Below are 15,775 nucleotides of genomic sequence, written 5' to 3'. Positions count from 1 at the left end.
ATGCAATAACCGTACAGCTCTGCTTCCTTTAATGTGATGAAGCTTGCATATTTGCCTGGCTCCAGAGTTTTACTCTTGCCAGTATTGTACTGTAAAGAGACTTGGCAGAACACGTTCAAAGGCTGTTCGTGGTTTTTCACTCAGCATTAAACCTTCCAATGACGGAAGGGTGGGGGAACACACATTGGGACAAACAGACACTCAGAAAGTCAAAAAGAAAGAGGAGAAGGAGGCTGGTGGTAGATGGTCAGCAGTTATGAAAACTTTGGTTATGGGTCTGGGGTTGATTTGGGCTGAGCTGAGACCCACCAGAGGACAACATCATGTATTAAACCAGTGGTCTGCTCTGCCCACTTCCCAGGAGGTGATCAGCCCAAAAGAAAAACAGCTCCTAATGTATGAGAGAAGAGATCAGTATTGCTTCATTCTCATAACCAAAGTTGTGCTGTCCTTGATAACTGCTCATGGGTTAAGTAGTCAGAGGCTCTAGGATTGCCCTTTTTTTGTGCTGAGTTTGCTCAGTATAGGGAAAATCTCTGCCCCCATGGCTGCCAGTCTTGCTCTGCAGACCTTCGTTGAACTCATTTATGGCTGACTGGTTTTTTTTAACGGCACCATTTGGAAAGCAGACTACCTAGTCCTTACCCCTGCATGAGGTTAGGCAGGAAAATATTCAAAGTGAAGCTGGAGCAACTCTTGGAGAGAACTATTCCATACGCACTTGCAGATGAGGGGCAAAATATGTTCAGAAAGAGAAGTTATGGTCAGATTGATGCCTCCTTCCAACCCGTTCCACAACTGTCTGTGGTGGGGTGTCATGTAAAAGGAAAAATATTTGGAAAAGCGGACATCTGTGGGCCAGCTTTGGTATGCTTCCCAGAACGTAATGACTAGGTGAATGTTTTTCAGCGCAGCAACTAAGGAATATAGGTGACTGCCAAGCACTGGATCTGATGTGGCGTGAAGAGGTACAAAACAAAGAGGAGTGATTTGTCTGAAAAAGTGAGATTTAATTATTTCCAAACTCAACATTAAAAAAAAGCTCTACAAAACAAGGAAGAATGATTTTTCTGAAGAAACTGAGGCCTAATTATTTCCAAACTAGGCATTAAAAAAAAACAGCCCAAAACAGAACTCTTTGCAGTTCCCACAAGATGCTTTTCAGATTTTTGCATATCTTTAAGACACTTCCATCGTGTGGACATGCTCCTTTCACCAGTCTTGGGGCTTGACAAGTATGGCTGTAGACTCCCTACTGTGGACATTTCTACATCAACAGTTACTGAGATCTATGTTATGATTTTCGTTCCACTGGCAATTACTGATATCTAATTACTGCTTATCTGTTCTGAACCTTGTAGGAATGTGTAATAGAAACCACTTCAACTTTTGCTAGAACAGCATTAGAATTCTTTATCTCCTCTCCTGCAAGACTGCCACATCCACACCCACCGTCCCAAAAGAACTGAAATAGATCTCAGCTTTAAGAGGAAAATACTGTGTGCTCTACCATGTACATGCTTGCTCTGGGAGATGAGAAATGCAGGCTCAACTGTCCCACAGCACCCTCAGGAACTGCAAGACTCAAGAGTCTCCATCAGAGAAAGCAGACATGAGAGAGGCCCCTTGTGGCCTTGGAACAGCTATTCCGTATCATGGACAACCATTACAACTAGGACAAAACACAACTATGATGCTGGAGCCTCACAAAGTGCTGGCCAAAATGCTGAACTCCACAAGCAGTTTTAGTGATGTGAAGCATCTTTTTGCAACCTCAAGTTTAAGTCCTGAGTGGCTGAGATAAAGCACAAAGTTTCTCCATGGGGCACCAGCAGTCCCAATGGAGGTGTCAGCACCCTGCAGCATTGGGCAGGGGGCTGATAGGCAGCCTGGACTCAGGGCTTCCACTGTGCATCTGGCAGGGTGTGCACTGCATGCAGAGGCATATATTTTCATAGCAAACCTAAGTGGCAGTTTAGAAAAGCTGACCAAGCCAAAGAAAGCCTTGGAAAACCCTGCAGAATGAATCAATAAAACTGTCTAAGAATTTAATACAATGAGAAAGTTAGCAATTGTCAAAAGTCTATGAGATTTACATTTCTAAATTAAACAGGCTAACGAAGTAACAAGATTGTGCTTCTGTAATCAACTAGTAGCAATTATACAAAGTTGTAAGAACGTGGAGGGAATTCAGTTACAAAATGTGGCTGCCACCTGCAGGTACCCCTTCAAGGTTTCGTTCAAGAAAGTTTGTGGAAAAATAGGTGAAAGCTCACTTTGCTGAGAGAGGTAACATTTTGCCTTGGCAAGTGTGATTTGAGTAGATACGTCTTGAATAACTGCAAATGAAATTATGGCAAAACAGCTGAGTGAGAGCCAAAGGGAGGCTTCAGGCTATCCCTGGAGAGCTCCTGTTGTCTGAGAATGAGCTGCAAACCAAGCCTGCTGTGGCAGGAACACTGCCCTGGGCAGCCCTGGGTGATAAGTAACAGCATAAAAATTCCAGACATGGATTGTGGGATATCACTCCTGCCCAAGGAAAGTCTGAGGGGAGGGATGAGGGAGTCACTTTCAGTGATTCCCACTGCTGAGCTGATGTGCTTAATGTGCTCCAGCCCTGGGAGCAGTGAGACTGCATGACTGCACTCATGCTCTCTGCCTCTCACCTTTTTGCTGCAGGGCCCAGGTGAGAGCAGCTGCACCTTCAGCTCCAGGGGAGGAGCTGGTTGGTCACATCGCTGTATGCAAGAAAGTGAGATGGAGAGAAAAATTGTATTAATGAAGGACCTTAGCAAGAAGCAAGGAAAGATTATTTGGCCTCTTCACCTGATAAACACAGATTTTGGGATCCTGCACAATGAAATGGCAACCCAGGATGCCAGGATGCAAAGCCAGCCCCTCTTTTGAGAAATCATTCTGACCAACAAGGGACATGAATCAATGCTGCCTCTACTCAGAAAAGGGATATGTAGCCTATACTACTCTCATGCTGCTCCCTTTTCCATAAACAAACAAAAGTACATGTCTCTCTGCTATGAGAAGAGAGCTTCAGAAAGTTTTAAAGGAATTTTTTTTTTTTCTAATGGGGATCCCATAATGATCTGTGAGCCAAATGCCCTGTCTGCTACAGCATTAACTGAATTTTACAGGGATGCATCTCAGCAGGGCATTTCTCCAGCCTGTCCAGACCCTGCTGCAGTGAGACCTTGAGTCTGACAGCCCTGACAAGCGGCTGAGAAGCAAAAGGACTTGAAGAATGAGTATGTGCACAGGCTGTCCTGCCTCCAGCTCGGACTGTTTCCTTCTGTCTCAGTCTGATAACCGTACAGTCTCCCAAAACCTTCTCAGATGGCTGCTGTCCGGCAGATCCCAACAGAAGCAGGGTGAAAGAAAGCTCACAAAAGGCTCAGTATCTGTCTGAGCAGTCTCAGTCTCTGGTAGATTAGCAATGCAAACAAACCAAAGCGTCTTGGAACCAGCCTGGGAGTTTTGGCAAACCCATGTGTTTGTGACTGCTACCTTCATTGGAGACAATTGACATGACTGTGTCCTTTCCAGGCATTTCAAGCATTTCTGTATTATCAGCTGCCTGGTGCAGGGCTGCAGAGTCCATCCAAGGGAGGACTGAGGTATGAGGACTGCTTGAAGCAGCTCTGTGAGTAAAAGCCTTAAAAAGTTGGATCTTTTGTGTAAGAAATCATATTCCTTGGATGGTTTGTAAATGTTCATTGCAAACTGTCTAGTGCTGCTGCCAGACAGAATTACCTTAACTGGGACTTAATGGCTCAATCCATGGAGAGTCTCCCACATGAGCACAGGCACAAATCAAAGTGCTTTTTTTTTTGAGACACAGTGCTCCAAGTGGGCCCAGACATCCCAGTTGCAGCTTTTTACAGGACAGTGGCTGTGACAACTTTGAAAAAGATCTCAGAGTTGAATTCTCTGAACTACAAGGCCCAGTGGGTGTCCTCCTCAAAGGCTTCTTCAACAGAACCAGTAGTGTGTCACTTGTGCACTGCAGAAGGCCATCTGTTCCTTCCCAGATATCTGCATCCCAACCCATGGAGGCAGATATTACAGGTCACTGAAGGAAAAACAAATGTTGAGAAGGAAATCAATTTTCAATTCAAACACTATGTAGCCTGATGTTTTTAGTCCTGTTATTGTCACTAGAAAGGTGATCAGCAAAATCTTCTTCTAGGATTTTGCTGCTCCTGAAGTGCCCTCTTGTTTTAAAAATTTAGAATTCATAATCACTGGGCTGCAAACCCTGTACTATATCGTGTATATGGTCTGACAGCTCTTGGCTTGCCAGGCAGGTGTTCTCATGCTCTGATTCACCCATCTGCAGCCAGACACTAATATCTCATCTGTCCTTGGGGAGAGTATCAGCAAAAAAGCTAGAGGTCTCCTCTGTATTATAGCAGTGACTTGACCCTCTCCAGCCAGGACCTGAGAGGGTGACATCTCTCCTAAGGACACCAAGTGTTTGAGCCTACCACCTGGTGCCATGAGGTGATGCAAAGTTTGCAGTTCATGAACAGATCAGGAGATCTGAACTTCTGCTACTGCCCGGGGCAGTCCAAAATTCTGTTCACTTTCCCTCTAGTTAGAGACTAGTTCATGGGCAAGGTGCTCAGCTCCTCAGCAGTGGCAAGGTGCAAGGTGTCCCTGCAGGTGCTGCATGGACAAGCTGCTCACCACATCCCTGCAATTCTTTCCTTACTGAATTGGTGAAGAGAAAATAAAAGCAAGGGATGCATCAGTCTGTTAAGACAGGCTGGGATATGCCTGCTGGAGAAGTCCAAAGGGCTTAGCTGATCTCCTCTGTGACCTGGGAAGCACCCAGCCTCAGAATCTGGAAAACCTTGCTCTGCAGAGAGATTTGTAACCTCACCTGATGCCACCACAGCTCCAGAGTGGGTGAGGCCCTCTCCAGGAGAGCACAAGCTGCTGTGTGGCAGAGCACGTGTGGAGCCCTTGACTCTGAAGGCAGGAGCACCCCAGGGCAGCCCTGCCTGGGCACTGCCAGGATGGGGCAGGCACAGCACCAGGATCTGCCCCATCCCTGCCACGGCTGCCAGCCCTGTGCACATCCCACACCGGAGGAGCCCACAGGAGGAGGCTGCAGCTCTGCTTTGTGCTTGCATAACTCCCAGCTTCACCCTGGCTGCTGAAGCAGTTAACTTCATAGCATTTTCCTACTTTGTGGAAAGACTGTGAAGTGACCAGCACCTGAGTCTGCTGACAGCTTTGAAGGAAACAATTTAATTATGCAAACCTGGAACTGAATCTGGCCGTATCCCTGGGGCACATCCCTACTGATGGCAGTTGCAGTCTTTCCCTGGGCGTCCTAGGGCACCTTCTGTCCCAATCCTGCAAACACTTACTGGAGGCTTAATATTATACCAATGAAGAATTCTTGCAAAGCCAATGGGATAGCCAACATTTATGTGTACAATCAAATGTGCAATTTGGGTCTGAGCACTTTGTCATATCCTTGGCCTGTGTTTAAAAAGAAAAAGAAAAAACAAGAAAACCCACAAATCACATTTAAACTAGCAGAATGATTTATTGAGAAAAAACACTGACGGATTTTTGAAGTACTGAAAGGGTTGAAGTAGTCTGAATAGAATGAAAATTGACACGAATTTTTACCACAATGCAAAAGGAACTTGAACTATTCCAATAAGAGTTTGCTTTAATGTTCGTGCATGTCTTCACATCCTGCTTTTGGCAATGGCCAGAAAAGAACTACTGAAATACTGTGAGAAAAGCTGTTCTTGTGTTATTTCTGGCCCTGTTGTAATGCATGAAATCAGGACATCTCATGAGAGACACTGATATTCAAGATTTTCAGTCTATTTTTCAGATAAAAAAGTCTGGATATATATCTAAATTTCTGGGTTTAGTCATGGCTAGATCTCAAAGCAACAAGTAAAGTATCTGTGAGGTCACAAGTCAAATAGTTACAATTCAGAAGAAAGTATAATAGTTATATTCAAGTAACTTGGAGGAAAAAAAACCTGTGAAGCCAATATTCACTTGCCAAGCTAAGGTGGATGTCTCCTCATTCTCAAAATAACCCTTAATGCCATCAGGGAATTTCTGAAGTTTATTCAAAGGGTGGATGGGGGTTATGATTAAACCTAAAGTGCTTGGAGACACAGCGACTGTCATAGTCATGGTTCTGTGCATGTGTGTGGCTCTAATCTGTATAAAAATCATTTTTGATAAACACCTTTGGGATCCAAAGAAATGAGAGCTCTATGAACTATATGTTTTCTGGTGCCCCTGCCAACTCTGAATAAATACGCTGTGTGTGTAGCCAAGGTCTTGGAGAATTATTTCCTGAAAACTACTTACTTTAGAACCAGAAGGAATTAATGAAGATGTGCCAGCTATTTCCTTTGCTGGCTTGCATGCCTCAGCCTCACCAGTATTAAATAGTAACAGTGTGTACATGAGTTATGCTGCTACACCTCATGTTTTGCACCCTGCAGAATCCATCTATTCTGTACACAAGCAGGAAAGCACAGACAGAGTGCGAGTTTGTTGCCTCTCCTCGGTTATCCACATTCGAGGCTTGCAGTAGCTATCAAAGCCAAATTGCATCTTGAGTCTCTGGCTTTAGTCCCTGCTAAAATAGCATTTGTGTATTTTACAGCTATTTACAGAGATTGAACCCCACTTCTGCTAAAAAGGAGATAATACAGCTATCAGTACTGGTTAAACAGATTAATATGACTGGCCTGACTTTTTGATCTGCTTGAATAAACATATTTATTATTACTGGACAACTTTCAGAAAACTTCTAAATCATTAGAGATTTATAAATTATCAATTATGTAAGAGCTATAGCAGCTAGGGAGATGTTTTTCTATGACTGCAAGCAATGAGAAAGGAGATTTTCAAACTCAGGCCAAAAACATTAATTGTAAGCCATCTTTAGAAGAATCTTCCTGCAACCTTATTTTATCTTTAGATTTTCTCAGGCTTTCTTTGCGGGAAGCCAACTCCCCAGTGTGTGACTCCCAAGCAGAAGCAGAGAGAGCAGGATCCTGCAGAGATTGTCCCAGAGGAAGCTCTCCCCAGCAGCGCCGGGTGCCTGACTCCACACAGTCTTTATAGAAACTGGCACTAACTTTGGGGTTTTCCTTCAAGACACAAAATCCCCTCAATCACATGTGTTGCCAAGGCAATGCACTCCAACTCTCCCTGTCCTCTCCAGGACCCAATATCTACCAGAGGAGCTTCTAGACAGAAAATCAGCGAAACCCTGACTCAACCGCACGAGGTTTAACGCCGTGCAAGCAGCCAAGAGGCTGAGGATAATTCAGAGGTTTATGCAATAACCGGAGGACCATCAAACTGAAGCATGTTATGACTACTCCCTGTTTAAAATCCTAAAAGTCAGCCTGAATCTTGCATCCTCTCTGTCTTGTGTCCGGAAAATGCCTCAGATTTGGGGTTGAAAGTGAATACGCTCCGGGCTGACGTGTTGGGAGCTGCTACCCCGTGCAGAGCTCTGTCAGTACAAAGGAAAGAGGAAACGTTTCTACTGGTATTATTAACATGTCAGTAGCAGTGATAGATTCCAACTGAGATCAAGCCCTCTTGTATTAGTAGTGTGCCAAAAGCAGAGTAGGAAGCAGAGAAAGGGGAGGAAGTGTTATTATTCCTGTCTTACAGCTGCAGAAGAGAAGCATGGGGATTGTGAAATCCTCAAGGTCACACAAAACTGTGTGCAGCTCGAGTGGGGAAGGGAATCAGACCCTCACAGCTGCCCCCTCCATCCCCTCAGCCCACACATTTCTCCCTGCCTTGCTGGGTTGGTTGACATTTTTGGATATCTGAGGATGCTCAAGAGCTGGGGCTGGTGGAGGAAGTCCCAGGGGATGGGTCCCATCAATCACAGTGTCCTTGCATATTATTGCACTACTTTGCTTTCACACATGTGCACATCCTTTTCTCTTCCTGCCCAAAAAAGACAAGTCTGAGCAATAATTCATCATGGTTTGAACCATTCTGCAGATAATTTCAAGTTATGGATAGACCTCTATATCTGCAATACTGAAGAATATTGGTGGCAAAATTTCCCGACTTTATGCTCTCCAGTGGATCTAGATGAGAGAACAGGCATAAAAAGTAGTGAATTCAATAACACAGTGTGCTGTGTTTATTTTTGCACAGGTGGCTGAAGAAAAATTAGATTTATAATTATTATTGTTATCAACTGTTCAGCATTTGTGCTTAACTTTTCAGAGCAGTGATTTCTGCAGTGTGACCTGCACCATTAATGTTAAATCCAAACAAATCCACATTAATTTTCCAAATGTAGGAGAGACATCACCCATCTGAGATACTACATCAAATGGAACTGAGGCACTCCCTGGCCAGTACAGACACAAAAGATGTGATTTTGCTCTGAGAATATTAAGTACAGAATTTAAAGCTCAGTTAAATGAATAAAATGTATAAAACATAGCAAAATTACTGATTTTGATTATATTCATACATTACACATAATTAAGAATGTCATCCCCTTTGGGGATATTTTAAATGAACTGCTGTTGTTTTTCTTTACAGAAAAAAAAGAGCTCATGTATGCACTAAAGGCTTGCATCTCTGGCTTTGTATTCCTTGGGGTTAAAGCAAAATGCTCTAGCTGAGGGGTGATGGTACAGACTGGAGCAACTCGCACAGCTTGGCTCCACAGAGAGCACAGAACTGAAGAAACCAGGCAGGGACAAGTGCCATGAGTGGAGTCTCCAGTGGGGCACACACAGACCCCACCTGGATCCTAAGCAGCAAAATGAAGAGCAGGTCACACACATAAATGAAGCTAAATAACCAAGAGACTTGATCTCAAGATAACAACTCTGTCCCAGGCCAAATTGCAGAGCTTCTCCTGCTGACCACGTTTCCCCCCAGTTAACACTGCATTCCACACCATTTCCATTCCCAGGGAAACCACCTGGCCCCTCTCTGAAGCCCTTTTGCCCTTGTGGCTGGTCACAGAGCCCCAGCTGAGCCTGAGCTATGGGCTGCTGGGAAAACACTTCTCCTGCAAACACCATGGCTCTCCTCCTCCTCCCCGTGCCCACTGCACACAGCAGCTGATGCACAGCAGAGGCCTTATGGAAGGAGTTTTGTTTTACATGGCCCAAGGGAATGGAAACCTAAAAAATGCAATAAAAAATGGAGGTGGTGCAGAGAAGTGAGAAAAAATAAAGGCCTTGAGCACAAGCTGGGAGATTGTTTCTCTGACTCTTTGGGGACGTGTTCAGATTGAAGTAGAAATAACTGAGATCCTTGTTTGGAGACTTTCTTTTGGTTTTGTTTATTAATTCTTAAGACAAAGCAGATATGTAGAACAGAACTTGGTCTTCCACTCTTGTAGGTAAAGCAACAGCTATATGTTGGGGGCTTCCAGGTCTGCAGTTTGTCTGGGGCTTCTTGCTGCCACTAGCCCCAGTTTGAGGGCATTATCAGGGAGGCCACCCATAGGACCCTGTGCTTCCTAAATGCAACAGGGGCCAGCTGCAGCTTCAGAAGAGGCACATGCCCCCTCCTTATGTTTGCAAGATCAGCTCCCTGACTTCAGAGTGGTCTCAGCCCCGCCACACCTGACAGCCATGACTAAAGCCACACTCAAAGCTTTAAGGTAACCTCTTCCTGCAGCTGAAGCACCCTGGCCACTTCCCCTTGCAATATTATATGTTGTAGCACAAGTCCACTCTACAAACCGCCCATGCCCTCAACCAAGCACAAACTGTTGCTATAGGACACGAGAAAGCACAACACGAGCCACCACGATGACAAGGCAAAAAAGAAGAGGGTTTATTCTTCTGACTCCAAGTTTTATACTTTTCCAAAGGTGACAGTGGATTGGAGAGTGAATGGGCCACCTCTCCAAAGACATTGGACAAACCACCAGTACATCAACTTCCTCCACCCCCACGAAGGAATGAAAAACAATATGTTGTTTATAGAAAATGTGTGGGAAAGTTTTCTAACAGAATGTAAACTCAGAAGGCTTTAGAAAATCTTAAGAATCAGGGTGACACAAACAGCATCCAGATTCCTGATTTGTGGAAGTCAAGAATTGGACCTTCACACAAGGTCAACTCTTGCATTTGTACAGGGCTTGTTTTCTGGCTTTCTCATCAGGTAATATCTGGTTCACCTTTCTGCAGCATTCAGCAGCCTGCAGACAGCAGACCAGCTCTCTTGGTGGACATCCTTCTCAGGTGCACACAGTAAAGAAATACCTGAGTTGTGCTGAATGCTACCCTGGAGCTACCGTCTATCATTTTGTATGAGTCCAGTCATACTTTATTTGGAACTGAAACCAGGGTTTGATTAATGGTCACATCAGCCAGGTTATAGAACACCCTCTTGACAACATCCTCAGTTCACCTTTGTGCTGTTGTTGCTCACAGAAAGAAAGTTCTCCCCACAGTATTTGGCCCTGCAATCTGACAATATTACCTGCTGCAGCACCAGCACTAAAGCTACTCTAGGGATGGTCAGAGATGACATTGATGTGCTTCCTTCCTGCATACACTATTCCAACAAACCTTCTGACCAGTTCATCCAAATCAAATATGCATAAAGAAAAGAAATAAGCACACATATTTTCTTTCAAGTGCTCCTTCAGCCTTGTTGAGAAATCTTCTAAAGCTCATTTCTCCACAGGTCTTTGCATTCAAAAATCAGGTGGCAACTTCAGAACCTATCTACTCTCTAGTGGCCCAACATAATTTTCTCCCCTGTCAGATGTTGTATGTCCAGTATGATGACCTCCCTGATATCAAGAATGGAGCACTGAGACCCTCCTTGCTCTAAGACAGTGGCTATTATAGGGACTGGTCCAGCAGAGTCTTCAGAAGAGGCAGTTCTTCCATTCTTAGGACTCTGCTTAACAAAACTCATCATTAAAAAAATTTAATTTCATCCCAGTGTTATCTTATTCCAGTGATCTGGGAGTACCAGACTGAGCATAAAGAGCCCATTCTAAAGCTACTCTGCCATCTCTGGCTCCTCGCAGAAGCAGACCAAACCCCTTCTAGCCAACATGGTTAAGCACGTTCATCCTTGTCTGTATGTGCCTCAGGACTTTGGTCTGTGGTGACCCAGCTGCTGTGAGGGATGGCAACAGGTCTCTGCAGCTGCTTTACCTATTTTGTATTTTGGATAACACCCCCTTCGCCATAATCCTGAACAATTTCTCACCTATAGAACTTCACGTCTTTCAACATACATGGCCATAGTTATTTAGCCACCCAACCTGCCACAGCACAGGGAGTACCAGGAACATGAGGAAATTCTTTGAATTTCAAACATATATGTTTACTGTGAATGAATCTGCAGCTGGAGGGAGGAGCTGTGAGAATGCAACATCTATGAAATGCTGATAGCATATAAAAAGTAACCAGAAAAACAGACAAAAGCAACATTTTACTGGAAATGGACACGGGAAACAAGGACTGTATTTAGGAGCATAGATGGAACCCTACTGAATTGGTTTTGGATCTTCCCCCTGCTCATGGCTGGAGAAGGGGGAAGCAGGCAGAGCAGTGCTCACAGCCACCCCCAGTGGTGCCACCCCAGGCAGCAGGGCTGGGGCTGCAGCCTCTCCAAGGGCTGGAGCAGCGCTGGCACTGAGAAGCTCCATCACTTGCACCTCAGGAGCAAATTCTCTTCTCAGCTTGACAGCACAGTTGATTTTTCCTGGGTCCTCCAGTGGGACACATTAAGACCCAAAACACCGCTCTTAGGCTCTTTCTGCACAATATCCCTTGGAAATGTGCCTTGCTGCCCCTTCTTGGCATGCCAACCTGGCCTACCAGCTGTCTGGAGCTGGCACACAAACATGGGCCAATAGAGGGGTGTTGCAAAGAACAGCAAGGAGTTTTTTGCAGCTCCAGCCTGGCAGGTGCCTGAAGTCCTGCTGTGCCCCGGGCTCCTGTCCCACTGTGGGATGCAGGGGAGCCACAGTGCTCCCATCAGCCGGCGCTGCATCCTCAAGGGAGCTGGCTGCAGGCTGCGGTATGCGGCCAGCAACTATTGACTTCTTTTTCCGTGCATGGAAGGGTAAGTAACCTTAATTAAAAACATGAAGCCCACAGTTTGTATCACATTCACGATGTTAAACAAGCTCTGGAAATAGAAACACTGTTTTCATTTAAGCTTTCCAACTGTGATCTATGTAATAAAATATGGAGGGGGAGGGCGTGTGTGAGATTTACATGTGATGATTTGGGAGATCTCACTGCTTTGGAGGCTCGTGAGGCGCCGCAGTGCCAGCTGCTCCTGCCACTGCTTCACCACGTTTGGTAATGCCTGCCTCACACACACTTTTGTTTTGTTCCAGAACTGCTTTCCAAACGGTGATTTCTGCCCTCAGCTCTTGCTGCTGTCACTTATTCTGGGTGTGGGTGTGGGATGTGCCAGGCCCTCAGCAACCTGCTGCCCTGGCTGCCCGTGCCCTGCCCAGCTCTGGACAGGCAGGCAGGTTAGCACATTACCACCACTCCTGGGACCACGCATGTCCTTCAGGACAGCCACATACCCTGCAAGTGCAAGGACCCTCTAAGCCATACCCAAACAGCACCAACATCATTGGACACAGGGAAGGAATATTCTTGCCTTCCCAGATCCTTGTGAGACACCACAGGGAATGAGCCTGCATTCCACCAGGCAGAGGAAGGGCTCTTCCAAGGCCACTTGCTCAGTCCCCTGCCAGTGCATGGATTGCCCCTTCTCCGGAGCCTGCCTCAGCCTGCAGGGCCCACAGAAACATGCCATGCCCCCTCTGCACCTCCCCTCAGGCCCTGGGGACCAGAACCTGCACCTGACCTAGCAGAGAGGATCACCCCTGCTGTGCTAGAGGGGTTTGGAGAGGGGAGTGGGATGACAACAGAGCAAACAATTGTCTGAGACTGCGAACAACTGAGATCACCTTCCCATGGGAGCTTGATTTTGGTCAAACCTGTCACTTTCTATGACTCCTTTTGCTGTGACATAATTTTAACAATGCTTCCCATGCCATAAACAGTTCATCTGGGCATAGCAATGATCAGAGCTGCATGTTTTGCATGAAGCTCCTAATCAGCATGTTAGCTCAGTCTAACAGGAGGCATTTGTCCCACACTGCTCCCCTATGCTTGCTTCTCCTCCAGTGGTTCCTGAATGCTCTGGCCAAGCCATCCTGAGGAGTAGCCTTACCAGGGCTTTGCCCAAAACTCTGTGGAAGTGCAGGATGCACAGCCTGCACAGGTGGACTCGCATGGTTATTTACATTTTTAGACCTTCTGTTTTCTCAGCAGGGGACTGGCAGCAAGTTGTTTGTGTTTTTTCCTGCCACTCTGGGCACCGTCATTTTTCTCCCTGGACATTGGGGCGTCTCCAATGCACTGCCCTTCCCCAGCCTCTTCCCTGCTTCCCATCAGCGAACGGAGAAATTACAATCGGGTCGGTGAATCCCGAGGCTAAGCTGTCCCTCTTCCAGGAACCCTTTCCCCAGTGCCCGTGGCTGTGTGACGTCACCGAGCGCGGCCGTGACGTCACGCACCCGTGAGGCTGGGGTGCGGGAATGGGGTGAGCCCCAGCAAGAGCCCCACGGCGGCTGAGCCCCGGGGCGGGGGTCCTCGGACCGCAGCATATTGTCCCCTCCGTCCCCACCGCTCCAGCGCAAGCCAGCGGAGAACCGCGCACCCTCCGCGGGGTCTCTGCAGCCCAGGAAAACGGGAGGGAGCGAGGCCCGGCTGATGGTAGAGAGCGGGGGATACAGGTGGTAGCGGTATGAGACTCAGGTACTTTGGGGCCACGCTTGCGGGGACAAGGACGGGGACAGAGAGGTGCCGTGGAGAGCGTGGAGCCGCGGCCGGTGCCCGTACGAGGGATCCGCGCCGCGCACGTCCCGTCGGGCCCGCAGGCGCAGACGGCTGCTCCCGTTCACCCGCGGCGGTCAAACAACGTCTGAATTACATCCTTGTAAATATTGACTGTGGCCATCTTCTTCGTTTCTGCGCACAGAAAACCAAAACGTTAAGTCCGGCGGGGCCGGGCTGCTGCTCCGCAGGGCTGCGGGGGTGCAGGGGGTGTGGAGCGGCGGGGCCGGGGGAGCGGAACGGGGATGCCCGTAGACATCGCCGGTAATTGAGCACCGTGTTTCTGCGGGAGCGCGCCGGCCGCGCCGAGGATGCTAAAGGCAGCGGGCTGTCTCCCGGCTTGGATTGAAGGTTAATTTAGAGCCCTTGGGCTTGTAGGGGGGACACATGACTCACAAGAGAAGAGATGGTTCCTGGCATGGCATCATTAAACACCGGTGTTAATGAATGGCACGGGGCTGTGGCTACGCCTCGCGCCCCCGACGGGGGTCTCTCCTGCGGTCAGCGTGGCGTGACACCAGCCTGTGTCCTCAGCCGCCTTCCCCAGGAGGCTCTCCCATACAGACGGTGAACTGCCCAGCCGTGCGCTGCCGTACCCTCAGATGCCCCTGGCCGGACTCCTACCGCCCCTCCAAGCAGCGCCCCTCGACGCCGCTCTGCCCGGGCGGAGCCCGTCCCCTGGCTGGGGCTGCCGGGGTCCCCTGGCCAGCGGTGACGCCCCCCGGGGATGGGGAGCGGCAGTCCCGACAGTCTGAGTGGCTGCGCGGCGGCTGTGCCTCCGGGCGCCGGCTCTGCGCATTTGGTGGTCGTTAAAAACAATTTGTTTCCCTCCCCGTTTGGGGAGGGGGAAGGGGAAAATCATTCCGGGGGAGGGGAAGGGAGGAAAAGGGAAGGGAAAAGGGGGGAAAAAAAAGGAGTGAGAGAGAGAGCAAGCGAGACAGAAACACCAAAGCCGACAGAAAACCCGCGCGACGAACTGTTGCGACACAGAGCGAAGAGCGCGGCGAAGGCTGGCGGCGAGGTGCGAGTGGGAGCGGGCCGGGCCGTGGGAGCGGGCCGGGCCGAGGGAGCGGACCGGAGTTGGGTGGGGGGGCCGTGAGAGCGGGCCGGGCCGTGGGAGGGGCGGGCTGCCTCCCCCCGTGGGTGGGCAGGCGGCGCCCGGTGCCTCCGCGCTGCCCCCCCGCCGGTCGCGCCGGGCGGGTCTCGGCGGTTCGGCGCGGCTGCCCGGTGACCGCTGCCGCCTCCCCGCAGCGCACAGCGAGTCCCCGCACCTCGGAGCCGGCGACCAGCACGACGGCGGCCCCCAGCCCCCCACCATGAACACCATCGTCTTCAGCAAGCTCAGCGGCCAGGTGCTTTTCGAGGAGGACGCCAAGGAGCGGGAGCGGAGCGGCCGGTCCTACGTGGGGGTGGTGGAGGGCCCGCACCACGCCGAGGTGCTGCTCCCCGACAGCCCGTCCATCAAGGAGAGCCTCAGCCTGCGCAACCGGCGGACGGGGTATGCCGTGCGCTCGTCTCCGCGCCGCGCACCGGCTTCGGGGGCGGCCCTGCCTGTGCTGCCGGCGCTCCCGGCCGCCGCGTCGCCGATCTGGGGTTGCGAGATGGGTTTCTAACTGGGTCTTTGCCCGCGGCACCGGGTTCGTATTTTATGGGATTCTCATTCCACAGTTACGGTGGGAAATTCCGGTAATAGTTGATGCAGGGGCGTCCGATTGGACTGGAATGTACCAGACAGAGCGCTCCTGTCCTGCTGTGCTTGACCTCCCTCTCTGCCTCCGAACAGAAACAAACCGGGAACACCGGGGCTCCACGGGCTTGTTCGGGCGCTTCGTCTAATTAAAGGCTCCAAAACGGAGGCGCCAGGCGGGACGTGTGAG

The 15,775-nt window shown here is 48.9% G+C and overlaps 1 protein-coding gene across 4 annotated transcripts in view; it reads left to right on the top strand.

Moving 5' to 3' along the window:
- The first annotated feature begins 14,650 nt into the window (after positions 1-14,650).
- The window catches only part of MKX (mohawk homeobox), a 48,823-nt gene continuing 47,698 nt past the window's right edge, over positions 14,651-15,775 (top strand). Inside the window, exons 1-2 of one of the 4 annotated variants that reach the window (XM_021543034.3) lie at positions 14,651-14,919; positions 15,150-15,396. In XM_021543034.3, the coding sequence (XP_021398709.1) occupies positions 15,215-15,396 (182 nt within the window). In that variant the 5' untranslated portion in view covers positions 14,651-14,919; positions 15,150-15,214. Of the gene's footprint in view, positions 14,920-15,082; positions 15,397-15,775 lie in introns of those variants that run through there. The other 3 variants (XM_031503808.2, XM_021543037.3, XM_021543035.2) reach the window with 3 other exon arrangements.

This window comes from Lonchura striata, chromosome 1, assembly GCF_046129695.1.
Source record: "Lonchura striata isolate bLonStr1 chromosome 1, bLonStr1.mat, whole genome shotgun sequence".
Classification (NCBI taxonomy): domain Eukaryota; kingdom Metazoa; phylum Chordata; class Aves; order Passeriformes; family Estrildidae; genus Lonchura; species Lonchura striata.
Note: the sequence above shows the minus strand (reverse complement) of the source record. Positions and strands in the feature narration are given on the sequence as shown.